The following is a 20,114-nucleotide window of genomic DNA, read 5'->3' as shown; positions in this document are numbered from 1 at the left end:
ATCCCAAATGCTTACCGGTACTAAAAGTGAGAAAGTAAGAAATCTGTATGTCAACTTTTCTAAAGACCTGGGCCATATTCAATTCAAAACTTAAGTACCTAAATTTAAGCTTTTTACGTAGTATTTGACTTATTTAAAATATTTAGCCAATTTTGGTATTCAATTCAAACTTTTAGCTAAGAATTTTACCCTAAATTTAAGACAGCTCCCTACCAGAATTAAGCCAAATATTGGAGGCCTCGATTGGCAGGCACATGGTTTTCTTACGCAGTATTATAACTTGCGCATAATTATATTAGTGCGCATTTATTGCGACGCGTTAATTGCGCATTACTTTTGATTGACCGTGTGATGTCACAATGCTTATCAGTAAGTATTTTATTTAGATTGTGTCTCAGGTAAGTAAAAGTCTAAAATGCGATTTGAATACGAGATAAGTAAACTTCTTAGCTGAGCCATTTACTTAGTCAATTTCTAACTTATTCTAAGTAAGTATTGAATTGAATACCCATCCTGCTGTATACTGTATAGAAGTTCCAATACTTGATTAAAACATTTGATTTGCATTATTAGATACCACTGCACCCACCATCACCTGTCCAGATGATGTCTCTGGCACTCTGGCTGCTGAACAATCAAGCGTGACCCTAGCATGGGTAGAACCTTCAGCCACAGACCTCTCTGGCGATGTGACGGTCACCGCTTCACATTCTTCTGGAGATTATAGCATTGGTCAAGTCAATGTGACGGCCAGTGCAACAGATTCGTCTGGGAACCAAGCAAGTTGTTTCTTTCTTGTGACTGTCACAGGTAAATGGAGACCTTTGTGGCCGCATTTAGGTTCAGATGTGAGGCCCATTCAGACGTTGGGCAATAAACTGCTGAGAAAATTACCATGAAAAAAAAAAAGAAGAGATATTTCTATATTTTCTATATTTTCTATATTCTATGCTCTACATTTCTATATTTTGAAACACAGTGATCAAAGAGTGGACATCGTTTTAGTCAAAAGCAATAGAAATGTATGTACTATGGGTATTGCTATCTGGACAGGGGTATGCTTTACCCTGACAATATTGCCTCTTGACATTCGTTCACATGCAGAGTTTTGATGTCGCATTTTTAGGTTACTTTCTCCATGTGTGAACAAGGTTTTAGTCTGCTTCTAGAGAAAGGAATTCTCAAAGAACTAAGTCAAGTGAATAAAAGGAAACTAGAGTTGTAAAAGAATGTTGGGATAAACAAAATAGTGTTGAAGGTGACATAGTTAATCATCTCTGAATGAGAAAAAACAGCAGCCCTTTATAAGGACTACTATGCTTATTATTACTGTGAGGCTGTGCATTTCCTTAATGTTTGGAAGAAATTAATATATTCAATCCCAAAATGCTGTACATTCTATTCCCCTCCCTGTTAGATATGCAAGATCCCATGATCAGCAGTTGTCCACCTTCCCAATCAGTCAATACCGATAACGGATTAGCCACTGCAGTGGTCAGTTGGACACCACCTACGGCCTGGGATAACTCTGGTTCTGTGTCGCTGACCTCTCACTACAGCTCTGGGGATCCCTTCCCTATTGGAAGCACTCAGGTGACTTACACTGCCACTGATGGCTCAGGCAATTCAGTCATGACGTGTACCTTTGATATAGCAGTGCATGGTGAGTTCTTTATGCTTTATGGAATTTCATAATGCAGAGTTGAAATCATGGAAGACTACGCTATCTATGCAAAGTTATAACTGCAGGCTAGTGATCATACTTTTCACTTTCTTGTCCCTGCTTGTACACATACTTCTGACTTTCTGACTTTCATGGATCATGTGATCCAAGTATTGTAAGATGGAGTGGAAAAGGCACCAGGTTTTATAGGAACTGATATTGGTAAACTGTTTCAACATAACTTGGTTTCCATTTCCAAGGAATGATGCAGACCCTTATTATATTTATTTTTATGACAAAAAGTGTTTTGGACAATTCATGTCAATAACTCTTCAAAATATTGTCCATATTCCTTCCAATGTCCCCATTCCCACTGTTATACATTACTTTATAAAGTCAAATTGTGTTAAACATTGAAGACCTAGATTGTTTGTACGTAATATATAGTTAATATATGACATTTGGATTCTTTTTGCGGCTGGGGATGATAGTAGCCCCGAGATCACCTCGGCGATGATAGTTTGCACCATTACCCTCGTAGTCGATTAATATTTGCTTACTATGTATTACCATGGAAAAACTATCTGGTTATATATTTTAGTAACTAGGCCAAAGGTTAGATAGGTCAACTTTTGTATTTCCACCTATCGGCCTTGGTATCGCGATATCTCAAGAACCATTAGCGATATAATGCTCAAACTTGTTGATAGTATACAAATATACACTGTCTTGAGAGGTTCTGGTTAAAACTACGCACAAGAGGTGACTCCAATACTGTTTTCACACTGGCAATATTTTGCTTAACCCCGTACTATAGGTGGGGTTAAGGGGGGGGGGGGGTCTTAGCCCCACCTATAGTACGGGGTTAAGCCTATTCCACTTTCTGTTCAGACTGGCTTTTACCAAAGTGGGCTAAAGTTGGCTAACCCCACCTATAGTACGGGGTTAACTAACCCTGCAAAATAGCAGGGCTAACTCCGCAATTTTGGTGCTAACTCCTGCTAACCCCGCAATTGCGGTGCCAAGCAAATGAATGAGAACAGAAACGAAAAATAGTCCGGTACTACGCAATGGAGCGTATCACAGCTGGCAAGATGCAAAGTATGTCCAATCATAACATTCACGATATCCGGGGTTAACGAATTGCAGTGAGAACAGCGTGAATTTTCTTATTCCGGAATAGGCGCTAGTACGGGACTAAAAGCCAAAAAAAATAGTCCGGGGTTAAGGATAGTTTGGGGCTAAGCAAAGTATGGAGTTAAGCAAAACCAGTGTGAAAAGAGTACAATAGTACTATTTGCTGAGGGGCGCAGCAAAGAAGCAAATGGTACTTTTGGAGTCACCGAGGCCCATAGTTTTAACCAGTACCTCGAATAGAAGGCATGGTAGAAGACACAGGCTCACTTGTCTTGATAGAAATGCAACATATTCTATGTCTTATTTAATCTTTCTCACAGATAATGAGAAGCCAGTCATAAGTGGATGCCCAAGTGATCAGAATGTCACCACAGACTTTGGGAATGCTACAGCTGTAGTAACCTGGACACCACCTACAGCAACAGATAACTCTGGTTACCACACACTGACATCCACTGACAATCCTGGAGACTACTTTCCAATTGGAAACAACACAGTAACCTACTATGCAAGCGATGATGCAGGAAATACAGAAACATGCACCTTCTTTGTAGTTGTGTCTGGTAAGTGTTCATGTAAAAACGAAACCAAGTGTTCATCTTTTTTGGCCTTCGTATCGCGATATCTCAAGAACCACTTGAGATTTAAAGGTGAATTTGGAAGAAAGTGATGAAAATATGCATGTTTGCTATTGTTGGAATGCTTATGACATAAGGAATTCAAATATATTGATTGACAGAAATTTGCATGTGTTGTTAAATTATTATTAGACTTAGAAAGATAAATAGTGTAAGCTGCCTTAATTCTCACTGGCAGCCGACGATGTACCTCGAGCTAGCTCCAGCCTATGTACTGGCAGATTAAGCTGTACTTGTGTCAATTTTGCTTGTATAATATTGTCAGGTTAAATATAATTAAATGTAGGCTTTTACATATAATTATAGCTTGCCTGTGAGTACGTTTCAAAATACCTCATACATGAATCTAGCTATTATATTTTCAAGTGCTATGTCTTGTCTGTCTTGTCAGATTTTTAGAGTTTTTACATTTGATATTACAGTAGTTCCTCATACTTGTATTGTATTGTATTTTTATTTTTATAAAGGGTTTGTCCAAGTTGTCCAAGAAAATCAGTCTATATTGTTGTTCTTTGAGCAATAGCACCCATATGACAATGCAATTTTTTGTCAATATCATGGTTTGGGGGAGAATATGCTTTTAAATACACAAAGACTATGTAGACATTGCTATTCTTACACAAGCACAACTGCATGTTTTCATTCTGTAAGGCATATTTGAGCTTGCTGCCTCTTGTGTGAAGAAACCCTATTGAACAATGTGTGCATGTATTTTGTCCAGATTTGGAAAATCCAGTGGTTTTGTGCCCAGCTGACATCACAAGTGAACTGGTAGCAGACCCAGTCACATGGGATGCCACAGCTACTGATAACTCAGAGATGATTGCTAATCTCACCAGCAGTCCCTCTACATCAGATGTCGTCCTTGGGACAAACACAGTGACTGTGATAGCCATGGATCCTTCAGGCAACAAGGCGGAGTGCTCATTTGTGGTCATTTTGACTGGTGGGTTGGATGCATGCTCATACTTGATTTTTCCATATACAGGCATATCCGTATAGTATAAATGTTTATTCATAGGTTCAAAACCAAGTTGATGTGCTTGTGCCCTTTTGTAATGTAATTCTCATCAAGTCCCTCAGATAAATACAGCCATACATGTATGTCCCCATCGGTGCTTACCCACAAGTTTATTCTTGCTTTTTTTAGAAGTCAGGTATGAAAAAATTATCAATCAATTATAACTTTACAAGAATTTAAATCCATTTGTTTCTTCCACCCTCCCAAGACAAAAGTCAAATTAGAATTGTTTTAAAAAAAATGGCTGTTCTTACATCAATGAGGAATCCAAAATGCTTACCGGTACTAAAAGTGAGAAAGTAAGAAATCTGTATGTCAACTTTTCTAAAGACCTGGGCCATATTCAATTCAAAACTTAAAGATAAACTTGAGTTCTGGTAAAAAAAGAAAATGAAATCTCACAGAATCTAACGAAACTTACACTGAATGTTCAAGATTACAAATAAATGTCATGTGCCAAACAATTTTGGAAGAAAATGTATACTGGCTGAGTAATGAGCATAGAAAGATAAGGAAATCAGGGTAGTACCAGCCCCGCGACACCATGTGTGTTGTCCCATATACAGCTTTCTATGTAAGTGATTGTTACTTTACCAAGACTCTGCCAAATTTATGATGATTTTGATGACTCCAGAACCTTGCATTACACACCATTACTTACATGCTACATGTATATGATCAACTTTTCTGATCCATTCCACACCTTTTCTTTCACAATGCAATCGCATTACCAGAACTCAAGTTTATCTTTAAGTACCCAAATTTAAGCTTTTTACGTAGTATTTGACTTATTTAAAATACTAAGCAAATTTTGGTATTCAATTCAAACTTTTAGCTAAGAATTTTACCCTAAATTTAAGACAGCTCCATACCAGAATTAAGCCAAATATTTGGAGGACCTTGATTGGCAGGCATATGGTTTTCTTATGCAGTATTATAACTTGCGCATAATTATATTAGCGCGCATTTATTGCGAAGCGTTAATTGCGCATTACTTTTGATTGACCGTGTGATGTCACAATGCTTATCAGTAAGTATTTTATTTAGATTGTGTCTCAGGTAAGTAAAAGTCTAAAATGCGATTTGAATACGAGATTAGTAAACTTCTTAGCTTAGCCATTTACTTAGTCAATTTCTAACTTATTCTAAGTATGAATTGAATACCCATCCTGCTGTATACTGTATAGAAGTTCCAATACTTGATTAAAACATTTGATTTGCATTATTAGATACCACTGCACCCACCATCACCTGTCCAGATGATGTCTCTGGCACTCTGGCTGCTGGACAATCAAGCGTGACCCTAGCATGGGTAGAACCTTCAGCCACAGACCTCTCTGGCGATGTGACGGTCACCGCTTCACATTCTCCTGGAGATTATAGCATTGGTCAAGTCAATGTGACGGCCAGTGCGACAGATTCGTCTGGGAACCAAGCAAGTTGTTTCTTTCTTGTGACTGTCACAGGTAAATGGAGACCTTTGTGGCCGCATTTAGGTTCAGATGTGAGGCCCATTCAGACGTTGGGCAATAAACTGCTGAGAAAATTACCATGAAAAAAAACAGAAGAGATATTTCTATATTTTCTATATTTTCTATATTTTCTATATTCTATGCTCTACATTTCTATATTTTGAAACACAGTGATCAAAGAGTGGACATCGTTTTAGTCAAAAGCAATAGAAATGTATGTACTATGGGTATTGCTATCTGGACAGGGGTATGCTTTACCCCTGACAATATTGCCTCTTGCCATTCATTCACATGCAGAGTTTTGATGTAGCATTTTTAGGTTACTTTCTCCATGTGTGAACAAGGTTTTAGTCTGCTTCTAGAGAAAGGAATTCTCAAAGAACTAAGTCAAGTGATTAAAAGGAAACTAGAGTTGTAAAAGAATGTTGGGATAAACAAAATAGTGTTGAAGGTGACATAGTTAATCATCTCTGAATGAGAAAAAACAGCAGCCCTTTATAAGGACTACTATGCTTATTATCACCGTGAGGCTGTGCATTTCCTTAATGTTTGGAAGAAATTAACATATTCACCCCCAAAATGCTGTACATTCTATTCCCCTCCCTGTCAGATATGCAAGATCCCATGATCAGCAGTTGTCCACCTTCCCAATCAGTCAATACCGATAATGGATTAGCCACTGCAGTGGTCAGTTGGACACCACCTACGGCCTCGGATAACTCTGGTTCTGTGTCGCTGACCTCTGACTACAGCTCTGGGGCTCCCTTCCCTATTGGAAGCACTCGGGTGACTTACACTGCCACTGATGGCTCAGGCAATTCAGTCATGACGTGTACCTTTGATATAGCAGTGCATGGTGAGTTCTTTATGCTTTATGGAATTTCATAATGCAGAGTTGAAATCATGGAAGACTACGCTTTGCAAAGTTATAACTGCAGGCTAGTGATCATACTTTTCACTTTCTTGTCCCTGCTTGTACACATACTTCTGACTTTCTGACTTTCATGGATCATGTGATCCAAGTATTGTAAGATGGAGTGGAAAAGGCACCAGGTTTTATAGGAACTGATATTTGACTTATTTAAAATACTTAGCCAATTTTGGTATTCAATTCAAACTTTTAACTAAGAATTTTACCCTAAATTTAAGACAGTTCCCTACCAGAATTCAGCCAAATATTTGGAGGCCTTGATTGGCAGGCATATGGTTTTCATACGCAGTATTATAACTTGCGTATAATTATATTAGCGCGCATTTATTGCGACGTGTTAATTGCGCATTACTTTTGATTGACCGTGTGATGTCACAATGCTTATCAGTAAGTATTTTATTTAGATTGTGTCTCAGGTAAGTAAAAGTCTAAAATGCGATTTCATCATCATCATCATCATCGTTTAGAGTCCATTTGTCCCACTTTGTGGGGTTGGACATTTCATTTCTTTAATGGCCGCCTTCCAAGCTTTCCTGTCTGAGGGATCCACACGGCAGACACCCGATGTTTTGGCATCCTCTTCGATGGCTTCCCTCCAGGTTTTCCTGGGTCTCCCACGAGGTCTTCTTCCGGTGACCGGGAAGTTTAGAGCCCTCTGGAGCCAGTGTGTTGCCTCTCTCCTTGCCACATGTCCAAACCATCTAAGTCTATTCATCCTCATAACCTGTGCCACCCCCATCAATCCCATTGATTGAAGGAGGACTTTGTTCTTCTTTCTCTCATGAAGTGATACCCTGCGCATCCACCTCACCATCCTCATCTCAGCTTTCTCCATTCGCTGTTCACTGGATGATTTCATTGCCCATGTTTCGCTCCCATACGTCATGCATTTTCTAACACAGGCATCATACACCTTCCCTTTCACTCTTAACGGGGTCGCCCTTGAGGTGAGGAAAGGAGAGAGTTCACAAAACTTTTTCCAAGCACTTTGGATTCTTGCAGTCACAGCTGCAGTCTCTCCTCCTCTGACAGCCAACATGTCTCCCAGGTAGCAGAACTTATCCACCTTATCATATGTCGTTCCATGGAGATCCAGACCTGTCACATTGTCACTGGTACATTTCTGTGAGATTGTACCTAAGCACCTCTTACAGATGAATGTCTTACTTGCTGCTTGCAGGCTACCACGTATTCCACTGCATCTGCGATGGACCCAGCTCCTGCATTTGGTGCATCTGATTGAGTTGGCTCCAACACCTGTATAGCAAACTCCACAGGGGTACTCTCCTGTTTTCTCTGTCTCACCTGCATCAGCAGAAGACACCATGACCTTGGACTTTCCAACATTCACTTTCAGACCCTTTCCTTCTAGGGCTGCTTGCCATGAAGACATTCTAGCTATCAGTTCTTGTTCGCTCTTAGCCATCAGCACCAAATCATCTGCGTAGAGCAGTTCCCATGGAAAGCTTTGCCGGATGTCCTTTGAGATGACATCCATTACGATGATGAAGAGGAGAGGACTGAGCACTGAGCCTTGGTGAACTCCTACTTTGACATCAAAGCTTTTGCTGTCACCACACGATGTTTGGATGTGTGTCTTTTCTTCTGCAAATAATGCCATGACTGCTCGTACGAGCCACTCCTCAACACCTGCCATCCTCAACGACCATCTGACAACCTCCCTTGGTACTCGGTCAAAGGCCTTCTCTAGGTCAACAAATGCAAAGTACAGCTGCTGCTTCTTTGCAAGAAACTTTTCTTGCATCTGACGAACAGTGAATATCGCATCGATAGTTCCCTTTCCTGGCATAAAGCCAAACTGCATTTCATCAACTGCAACCTGCTCTCTGATTCTCTTTTCCAGAACTCTCTCGTAGATCTTCATGGCATGCTCTAGAAGCTTGATGGCTCGATAGGACCCACAGGCCAGTGGGTCTCCTTTCCCTTTATAGAGTGGGACTACTGCACTCAGAGTCCAGTCAGATGGAATGTGACCTTCATCTAGAATATCATTGAACAGATCTATCAACCACTCAACACCATGCTTCCCTGATGCTAGTATGAGTTCCGTGACAACTCCTGATGGACCAGCTGCCTTTCCCTTGCTGGAGAGTAAAAGGGCGCGAGCAACCTCACCTTGTGAGATGAGACATCTTGGCCCCTCTGTTGCGTCACACTCAGTGATCCCATCCCATGAGTTTTCAACATTCATGAGGCGTTCCATGTAACTCCTCCATGCTTCTTTCACTGAAGCAGCCTCAATGACAATGTTTTCAGCCTCATCTTTCACACAAGTTGGGCCCATCACGTCCACAGCAGCTTGTGCCATCTGCTTAACTATCTGGAATAGTTTCTTTTGATTCCCTTCTGTTATTTCCTCCAGAAGCTCGCTTCCCTTGGCCTCCTGGGCTTTCCAAATCACTTGCCGTGAGTTTCTCTTTGCTATCTTGTATGCTTTGTGGTCTTCCTCCCTCCCTGAATGATTCCAGATTTTAAACTTTGCATTCTTCTCCTCAACAGCCTCTGCGATATCATCATTCCACCACCAGGTTTCTTTGTGTCTGCTTTTTCCTCGTCTCCATCCACACACCGCTGCTGCTGCCTCAAGCCAAATCTTTTTCATTGCCAGCCATTTATCTTCTATACCACTGGCCTCTTGGACCTCTGCATGTCTGGATTCAATGATAGACCGATAGTCCTCCTGTACTTCTTTCTTCTGAAGTTTCCAGATCTGCAGCCTTGGCTTGAATTTCCTTCGTTTCTTCTTACCGGCCTTTATGTAGAGGTCTGCAGCTACTAGGTGGTGCTGAGAGACACATTCCTCTCTGGCAAATGCTTTCACATTCTTCACCATGGCCCAATCAGTGGCTCTTACCAGGATGTAATCAATTTGGGTTTTGTTTCCCCCAGAGTCGTATGTGATAAGGTGATTGTCTGGTTGAAGAAAGTGTTTCCAATCATCATTTCCATGGCTTCAGCAAATTCTAGAATTGTCTCCCCCTCTGTGTTCCTTCTGCCAAATCCCATCCCTCCATGCGCACCCTGGTAACCATCTGCCAACTTGCCAACATGTCCATTTAGGTCACCTCCTATGATGATCGATTCCTTATCAGGAATGTTTGCAACAATAACATGCATCTGATCCCAGAAGGTATCCTTCTCCTCCTGTGTCCTGCCTGACTGAGGTGCATAGACAGAGAGAATGTTGATAAGTTTGCTCCCTATGACTAGTTTAAGTGCCATGGCTCTTTCGCTAATCCTGTCCATGCTAATCACTTGGGTAACCCACGTCTCGCTTATCACGATCCCTACCCGAGCAGTACCATCATCTTTACCTTGCCAGTAAAACTTATACCTGGCTCCTATACTACCAAGCCAACGGGCACTGCCTCCTTTCCATCTGGTCTCCTGCAGACAACAGATGTCAATCTTTCTCCGTCTCATCACATCTACTACCTCTCCTGACCTTCCTGACATACTCCCTATGTTCCATGTGGCTACACGTATGTTGTTCTCCGAACCTGAGTGTCTGATCTTGTCCTTCTGACCGTCCACAGCGCCAGCATCAGGCTGTTTGCTGTCATTATGGACACTAGTTCGGTCTCTTCTCCCACCACGGCTTTGCGAGGGTCGGTGGAGTGACCCACGCCGTCCTTCGGCTGGACAGAGCCCATATTGTTCTGTCTTGCCATTAAATGAAATTTGGTGGAGCTTTATTTTACACCGGATGCCCTTCCTGTCGCAACCATAAGTGGCCTCTTCCCAGTAACTCTTCCGCCCGAAGCCGTTGGTCACCGAGGCGCAGCTCATATTCCCCCTGCAACCAGGAGCCAGTGGCCGACTTGTCCTAGATGCATGACCAACCGGGGCCATGCTTTGACAGGTGTTATTTTTCATCCTGCAGGGTGTCTAGGCACCCACCCACTGAGAGACTCAGTGGGGGGCCGGATTAGTCGCCGGCCACTCGACCATGAAGCTGGCAGTACAGGCCTTACATGATTACCTGTAGCAACAAGACAAAACAGTTGGCCAGACATTTAAATACGAGATAAGTAAACTTCTTAGCTTAGCCATTTACTTAGTCAATTTCTAACTTATTCTAAGTAAGTATTGAATTGAATACCCATCCTGCTGTACATGTATACTGTATAGAAGTTTCAATACTTGATTAAAACATTTGATTTGCATTATTAGATACCACTGCGCCCACCATCACCTGTCCAGATGATGTCTCCGGCACTCTGGCTGCTGGACAATCAAGCGTGACCCTAACATGGGTAGAACCTTCAGCCACAGACCTCTCTGGCGATGTGACGGTCACCGCTTCACATTCTCCTGGAGATTATAGCATTGGTCAAGTCAATGTGACGGCCAGTGCGACAGATTCGTATGGAAACCAAGCAAGTTGTTTCTTTCTTGTGACTGTCACAGGTAAATGGAGACCTTTGTGGCCGCATTTTGGTTCAGATGTGAGGCCCATTCAGACGTTGGGCAATAAACTGCTGAGAAAATTACCATGAAAAAAAACAGAAGAGATATTTCTATATTTTCTATATTTTCTTTATTCTATGCTCTACATTTCTATATTTTGAAACACAGCGATCAAAGAGTGGACATCGTTTTAGTCAAAAGCAATAGAAATGTATGTACTATGGGTATTGCTATCTGGACAGGGGTATGCTTTACCCCTGACAATATTGCCTCTTGCCATTCGTTCACATGCAGAGTTTTCATGTAGCATTTTTAGGTTACTTTCTCCATGTGTGAACAAGGTTTTAGTCTGCTTCTAGAGAAAGGAATTCTCAAAGAACTAAGTCAAGTGATTAAAAGGAAACTAGAGTTGTAAAAGAATGTTGGGATAAACAAATAGTGTTGAAGGTGACATAGTTAATCATCTCTGAATGAGAAAAAACAGCAGCCCTTTATATAAGGACTACTATGCTTATTATTACTGTGAGGCTGTGCATTTCCTTAATGTTTGGAAGAAATTAACATATTCACCCCCAAAATACTGTGCATTCTATTCCCCTCCCTGTTAGATATGCAAGATCCCATGATCAGCAGTTGTCCACCTTCCCAATCAGTCAATACCGATAACGGATTAGCCACTGCAGTGGTCAGTTGGACACCACCTACGGCCTTGGATAACTCTGGTTCTGTGTCGCTGACCTCTGACTACAGCTCTGGGGATCCCTTCCCTATTGGAAGCACTCGGGTGACTTACACAGCCACTGATGGCTCAGGCAATTCAGTCATGACGTGTACCTTTGATATAGCAGTGCATGGTGAGTTCTTTATGCTTTATGGAATTTCATAATGCAGAGTTGAAATCATGGAAGACTACGCAATGCAAAGTTATAATTGCAGGCTAGTGATCATACTTTTCACTTTCTTGTCCCTGCTTGTAAATATACTTCTGATTTTCTGACTTTCATGGATCATGTGATCCAAGTATTGTAAGATGGATTGGAAAAGGCACCAGGTTTTATAGGAACTGATATTGGTAAACTGTTTCAACATAACTTGGTTTCCATTTCCAAGTAATGATGCAGACCCTTATTATATTTATTTTTATGACAAAAAGTGTTTTGGACAATTCATGTCAATAACTCTTCAAAATATTGTCCATATTCCTTCAATGTCCCATTCGCACTGTTTTACATTACTTTATAAAGTCAAATTGTGTTAAACATTTAAGTCCTAGATTGTTTGTACCTAATATATAGTTTGTATATGACATTTGGATTCTTTTTGCGGCTCGGGATGATAGTAGCCCCGAGATCACCTCGGTGATGATAGTTTGCACATTACCCTCGTAGTCGATTAATATTTGCTTACTATGTATTACCATGGAAAAACTATCTGGTTATATTTTTTAGTAACTAGGTCAAAGGTTAGATAGGTCAACTTTTGTATTTCCACCTATTGGCCTTGGTATCGCGATATTTCAAGAACCATTAGCGATATAATGCTCAAACTTGTTGTTAGTATACAAATATACACTGTCTTGAGAGGTTCTGGTTAAAACTACGCACTAGAGGTGACTCCAATACTGTTTTCACACTGGCACTATTTTGCTTAACCCCGTTCATTCCACTTTCTGTTCAGACTGGCTTTTACCAAAGTGGGCTAAAGTTGGCTAACCCCACCTATAGTTCGGGGTTAACTAACCCTGCAAAATAGCATGGCTAACTCCGCAATTTTGGTGCTAACTCCTGCTAACCCCGCAATTGCAGTGCCAAGAAAATGAATGAGAACAGAAACGAAAAATAGTCTGGTACTCACAATGGAGCGTATCGTAGCTGGCAAGATGCGAAGTATGTCCAATCATAACATTCACGATATTGCAGTGAGAACAGCGTGTGTGAAAAGCCAAAAAAAATAGTCCGGGGTTAAGGATAGTACGGGGCTAAGCAAAGTACGGGGTTAAGCAAAACCAGTGTGAACAGAGTACAATAGTACTATTTGCTGAGGGGCGCAGCAAAGATGCAAATGGTACTTTTGGAGTCACCGAGGGCCATAGTTTTAACCAGTACCTCGATTAGAAGGCATGGTATATTTTAGTGCTGTAAGTCAGACGCTATGTTCGTGTTCGGTTCGGTTCGGCAGAGTTCGGCAATTTTTCACCCGAACTTGGTTCGGTTCGGGGTTCGGTAATATAATAGCAAGCAGCGTTATAGCCACGGCGGTCGGCCCTGGGCGGGCTGGCTGGCCTGCCGGGCCCGACCAGCACGGAGGACTTTTGCACACTGCTTCCGACCAGCACGAATTTCACATTAAAAATATGCTCTAAACGTAATTATTTGTGAAGAAAAATACTACTTACGTTCGTATTTCCGTCTTGAATCGTGTTTTATTTTCAATTTTAAAAGAATCATGTTTTCAATTTGTCAATAAGTGATATTTTTTAAAGATTTTCCGAGACGGTTGTTGTCTACTGTTAGAGTCATGAAAGTTGCCATCTTGAATGGTTCGTCAATAACTGTTTTTATAAGTTTTTATTTTCAATAGGAAAAATATAAAATCCCTATTTTCCTGAATAAATAAATACCATACTATAATATATATTTATTTTATTATTTATATTGTAAAATTTGTCCGATATTGTTACAATTAAAATATTATTTTTTTGTTGAATGGGTTTGAGCCGTTTTGATCACGCACATGTATTCTTGTTTATTCTTGTTACTTTTTAATTATATCATTACAAATCTTTATCCTCAGTTTTCTTATTTATAACTGATTTTCCTTATAAAATTAAAAATAATTATGGCGTATATATTCAACATTGAATGAACGCCAATAAACAATTACCCAACAACAACAACAACTTGTTTATGGCTTGCGATCGCGACGGAGCCTGGTCAGGATTTGGGATTTTAAATGGCGCCAGTGAAGTCGCGCCATAGAGATATATACTTAATGTTATTAAGTATATATCTCTATGAGTCGCGCCCACCACTGGATATACATAAATCACAAAGGCGGAAAATGGGAAAAAAGTAAATATAAAATGAGCAATCATGACATGAAAATTAGGTACAAAATGACTAGTTTATTAGCTTGCAAAAACGTTTACATTTTTCTGCCGAACATCTGAACCAGGCCTTTGCGTTCGGTTCGGTTCGGTTCGGTTCGGAAGTGCCATGTTCGGCAAACTTCCGTTCGGTTCGGCGGTTCGGCTACAGCACTAGTATATTTGTTTTATATCCTGCATCAAAACTTTATTTTTTAAAAAGATTTGAAATATTTTTTTTTTTATTAAATGAAGATTTGAAGAAGAAAAAAAATCAATCAAAAAAAAAAAAAATCACAATTTTTTTTCAACTCCCAAATAGTACTTCTACTCCCAAATAGTACTCTCATATAGTTCTTTTTCAGAGGAACCTTAAAATAGATGAAATATTTCTGTTCACGTGACAAGCTCTCAACCAATCAAAAGCCAATAAATTTTTGATGCATGATATAATATTCATTATTAACATAGGAAGGCATTAGATTTAAGGTAAGTAAAGATTAAAGTTCATGAAGGCCAATTATTGAAATTAAAGGGTAAAACCTTGCTATTGAAATATTTTAACATGTTGACAGTACTACCAGAGCAAGATGATCTGTTTATAAAGAAGACACAGGCGCACTTGTCTTGTTAGAAATGTAACATATTTTATGTCTTATTTAATCTTTCTCACAGATAATGAGAAGCCAGTCATAAGTAGATGCCCAAGTGATCAGAATGTCACCACATACTTTGGCAATGCTACAGCTGTAGTAACCTGGACACCACCTACAGCAACAGATAACTCTGGTAACCAGACACTGACATCCACTGACAATCCTGGAGACTACTTTCCAATTGGAAACAACACAGTAACCTACTATGCAAGCGATGATGCAGGAAATATAAAAACATGCACCTTCTTTGTAGTTGTGTCTGGTAAGTGTTCATGTTATGCTTTATTTTCTGAAAAGAAGTTTTGCATTTTCTAGTGTGAGCTGGCACCAGTTTTCATGCCTCTGCCCACCAAAATTGGAGCCAGAGGCTTTAGGTTTTCTGGGTGCATGTCTGTCCGTCCGTCTGTCCTGCTTTCTCTTTATTGCGATATCTCAAGAAACATTCAGTTATGGACTTCAAACTGATTATATCAGTGCCCTGATTTTATTTTTAAGTTACTAGGTCAAAGATCAGAGAGGTCAACCTTTTTAATTCCACCTATTTAAAAAAAAAATTTTGGCCTTGGTATCGCGATATCTCAAGAACCACTTGAGATTTAAAGGTGAATTTGGAAGAAAGTGATGAAAATATGCATGTTTGCTATTGTTGGAATGCTTATGACATAAGGAATTCAAATATATTGATTGACAGAAATTTGCATGTGTTGTTACATTATTATTAGACTTAGAAAGATAAATAGTGTAAGCAGAGGAACCCGGAAGCGTTGATATTCTCGTTCGTGACGTAGTATGTGTGACGTATTTCCGTGGACTGTTCCTAAACCGGGAAGTAGAACGTATTATTTCAATGAAAATTCGTACACAAACATGGCTCATTTTTTAAGTAGATTTTGCAATTTTTGTGATATTTAATGAAGTGTTTTATCGAATTTACAATTAAGTAATAAACATTCTTTCAATTATATGAGCAATGGTTACTTCCCGATGTTTGGTTTCCTTGAAATACTGACGTTTGGTACTGTAAAATTGATGTCTTGCAGATCCTGACACACCGGCCTCGCCTATGTTTTGTTTTGATAATTAGCGTAACTTGAATTTCGCGGCACGGGGAAAACTCGCGATAGCTCAGCTCAGCCATTCGTAGTGAAGTGTTCACTGTACGTGTTTCAGTGTATTGCAGCGTGGCATTTTTCGGAGATAATAGTTGTTTTTCTCTGGCTATAAATTAGCTGAAATGTCTGTCAATCGAACAAATTAAGCAAGGAGACCGCGACCAGAATGCAGGTGAATTAAAACGGTTGTATTCCTCGACTTGTAATTACTACTCGTCTAGTTGAAATGTCTGCTGATCAAAAAAAAACTCAGCAAAGAGACGGCGCGGTAGTGCGGTACTTTCTCTTTGCCATGCATGTTGAATCGACGATACAACGGAAGAATCGTCAAGGTACATGTAAGACGAAGAATTACCCCCTTTTCCCCATCGAAGACTTTTTCAAATTATAATTTCAATTGGCCAGCCAGATACTCAGAGAAGTCGTGCAACCTAGTACGTCAAAATTGTAATTACTCCCTTTGCATATTTTGAGAAAATGTCGCCCAACCCGCTGTTTGAATGTTTCTCTGAGCACCCGCTGAAGCTCCGGCGTCGGCGTCTGAGCTTCCTGGAGTATAGCTGCAGCTGCAACTCCCGCATCACGATTCGATCAGCGTTTACATTTTCGTCATCTTTTTATTCGCCCAATTCACCACCATCTTCACTTTCTATACCATCATCATTGCTACTAACTTCTTCTTCATCATACTCCACAATCATTTCCAGTTCATCTGAGCTGTCTTCTGTCATTTTTGCTGATTATTAATATCCCGATATAATGTCTATACTTTCACTCTGATATGTACCCTGCAGTGCTATCTGAATGCGAAAAGAATGCGCGCGGTGACCGTGTTGTGAATATTCCACGGAATGACATCAAATGCCCAAACCTCCTAATGGTATCGTAGACGAAATTCTCTCAGAAAAACTTGATTCTCGTAACTTTGTTCCATTATATCTCCTTCCCCTTATGTTTATTGACAATGAACTTTAAAAAAAACGAAAGAACTGAAAATAACCTTTCTAACGATACCTAATTCAATATGAATGAAAATCACCTTTAAGGCTCAGACTTGTTAATAGTAATATGAACATAGAAAGACAGTTTCATTATATTAAAGGTAAGTAGGCTAAAGTTCACAGAGGCCAATTATTGGAATTAAAGAGTTTTAGCCTTGCTGTTGAAATATCTAAACATGTTGACAGTACTACCAGAACAAGATGATCTGTTTATATTTTGGGGCTAGCTATCAAGGTCATAGACGTAAGTTGGCATGTGATTATAAGCATCGTGATATATGGTGAATAATTTGATCCATTTCCTGTACTGAATTTAGGGTGGAGGCATATAGAACACGCAGGTGAATGTGTGTTGTTAGAAATGCAACATATTTTATGTCTCATTTAATCTTTCTCACAGATAATGAGAAGCCAGTCATAAGTGGATGCCCAAGTGATCAGAATGTCACCACAGACTTTGGGAATGCTACAGCTGTAGTAACCTGGACACCACCTACAGCAACAGATAAGTCTGGTAACCAGACACTGACATCCACTGACAATCCTGGAGACTACTTTCCAATTGGAAACAACAAAGTAACCTACTATACAAGCGATGACGCAGGAAATACAGAAATATGCACCTTCTTTGTAGTTGTATCTGGTAAGTGCTTGTGTTATGTTTTATTATCTGAAAAGCAGTTTTCGTTCTCTTTATAGTGTGAGCTGGAACCTGTTTTCATGCCTCGATCTGCCCTCCTAAATTGATGCCGGAGGCTTTAGGTTTTCTGGGTGTCTGTCCGTCTGTCTGTCCTGCTTTCTCGTAATCGTGATATCTCAAGAAAGATTCAGTTATGGACTTTAAACTAAATGATACTATGTATCATCATAGAAAAACAACCTGGTTATATTTTTGCGTAACTAGGTCAAAGGTCAGATAGGTCAATTTTTTGTAATTCCACCTATTGGCCTTGGTATCGCCGTATCTTAAGAACCATTAGAGGTATAAGGCGAGGCGTCAAAAATAAATATACCAGCAAGCGGCAGCTAACTGCACTTGTGCGTCCTGGCTGCATTTTTTAAATTAGCTCAGCCGGCTACCGCTGGCGGTAGGAAATGGCATTCAAAAGCATGCGCCGGCTGCCGCCTTTCGAATGGAAACCGAGCCTCAGATCCCAGACTGGCGCAAGCTGTCTGGGCTAATAAGTGAAAAATAATTGCCCCAGCCAGGCTTCGGCCGTAATTGCAGCCTCGATGCGCCAATACGTGAGGCGGCAGCCTGCTGGTATCGATATTTTTGACGCCTTGCCTAATGCTCAAACTTGTTGATAGTATTATTAACATGGGAAGACATTAGATTAAAGGTACGTATAGATTAAAGTTCACAGAGGCCAACCATTAAAATTAAAGGGTTTTAACCTTGCTATTGAAATATTTTAACATGTTGACAGTACTACAAGAGCAAGATGATCTGTTTATATTTTGGGGAAAGTATAGTTGTCAGTTGGCATTTGATTATAAGCATCGTGATATGTCGTGTATAATTTCATCCATTTCCTATATTGAATTCAGGGTGGAGGCATAAAGAAGACGCAGGCAAATGTGTTTTGTTAGAAATGTAACCTATTTTATGTCTTATTTAATCTTTCTCTCAGATAATGAGAAACCAGTCATGAGTGGATGCCCAAGTGATCAGAATGTCACCACAGACTTTGGGAATGCTACAGCTGTAGTAACCTGGACACCACCTACAGCAACAGATAACTCTGGTAACCAGACACTGACATCCACAGACAATCCTGGAGATTACTTTCCAATCGGAAACAACACAGTAACCTACTATGCAAGCGATGATGCAGGAAATACAGAAATATGCACCTTCTTTGTAGTTGTGTCTGGTAAGTGTTCATGTTATGCTTTATTTTCTGAAAAGAAGTTTTGCATTTTCTAGTGTAAGCTGGAACCAGTTTTTATGCCTCCGCCCCTTCATGGTGTCTGTCCTGCTTTCTCGTAATCCCGATATATCAAGAAAGATTCAGTTATGGACTTCAAACTAAATGATACTATGTATAACCATAGAAAAACAATCTGGTTATATTTTTGAGTAACTGGGTCAAAGGTCAGATAGGTCAACTTTTGTAATTCCACCTATTGGCCTTGGTATCGCGATATCTCAAGAACCATTAGAGGTATAATGCTCAAACTTGTTGATAGTATTGTTAACATAGGAATACATTAGATTAGAGGTACGTATAGATTAAAGTTCACAGAGGCCAATCATTGAAATTAAAGGGTTTTAGCCTTGCTATTGAAATATTTAAAAATGTTGACAGTACTACCAGAGCAAGATGATCTGTTTATATTTTACGGCTAGTATAGTTGTCAGTTGGCATTTGATTATAAGCATCGTGATATGTCGTGAATCATTTAATCCATTTCCTATACTGAATTCAGGGTGGAGGCATATATAGAAGACGCAAGCAAATTGTCTTGTTAGAAATGCAACATATTTTATATCTTATTTAATCTTTCTCACAGATAATGAGAAGCCAGTCATCAGTGGATGCCCAAGTGATCAGAATGTCACCACAGACTTTGGGAATGCTACAGCTGTAGTAACCTGGACACCACCTACAGCAACAGATAACTCTGGTAACCAGACACTGACATCCTCTCACAATTCTGGAGACTACTTTCCTATCGGAAACAACACAGTGACCTACACATCAACAGATGGTGCAGGAAATACAGAGACATGCACCTTTAATCTTGTTGTTACAGGCAAGTGAATTTTATCATATAAGATAATATCATCATTATTTTATTTTCCAGCAGGTAACTTTTGCAAAATCATTAATGATGATCATCATCATTCGAATGATATTTTGTGAGGTTGTTATTGTAAACAAAAATAATAATAGACTTTACGAGGTAACTTGTTAAGTGCCAGGCAAATTTGGATAAATATTAATGATGATAATGTCATAT

General features: G+C 39.8%; 1 protein-coding gene across 5 annotated transcripts in view; it reads left to right on the top strand.

Moving 5' to 3' along the window:
* LOC752152 (hyalin) overlaps positions 1 to 20,114 on the top strand; it is a 76,543-nt gene that overhangs the window by 54,527 nt on the left and 1,902 nt on the right. For 2 of the 5 annotated variants that reach the window (XM_030983303.1, XM_030983302.1), the window contains 7 exons: positions 574 to 810; positions 1,418 to 1,663; positions 3,121 to 3,363; positions 15,054 to 15,296; positions 17,548 to 17,790; positions 18,782 to 19,024; positions 19,665 to 19,907. In XM_030983303.1, coding sequence (XP_030839163.1) covers positions 574 to 810; positions 1,418 to 1,663; positions 3,121 to 3,363; positions 15,054 to 15,296; positions 17,548 to 17,790; positions 18,782 to 19,024; positions 19,665 to 19,907 — 1,698 coding nt within the window. Of the gene's footprint in view, positions 1 to 573; positions 811 to 1,417; positions 1,664 to 3,120; positions 3,364 to 4,159; positions 4,385 to 5,688; positions 5,926 to 6,541; positions 6,820 to 15,053; positions 15,297 to 17,547; positions 17,791 to 18,781; positions 19,025 to 19,664; positions 19,908 to 20,114 lie in introns of those variants that run through there. The other 3 variants (XM_030983304.1, XM_030983305.1, XM_030983306.1) reach the window with 3 other exon arrangements.

This window comes from Strongylocentrotus purpuratus, unplaced genomic scaffold (genome assembly GCF_000002235.5).
Source record: "Strongylocentrotus purpuratus isolate Spur 01 unplaced genomic scaffold, Spur_5.0 spur5_scaffold_13, whole genome shotgun sequence".
Taxonomy (NCBI): domain Eukaryota; kingdom Metazoa; phylum Echinodermata; class Echinoidea; order Camarodonta; family Strongylocentrotidae; genus Strongylocentrotus; species Strongylocentrotus purpuratus.
The sequence above is the reverse complement of the archived record's forward strand: the minus strand, read 5'-3'. Positions and strand labels throughout refer to the sequence as shown.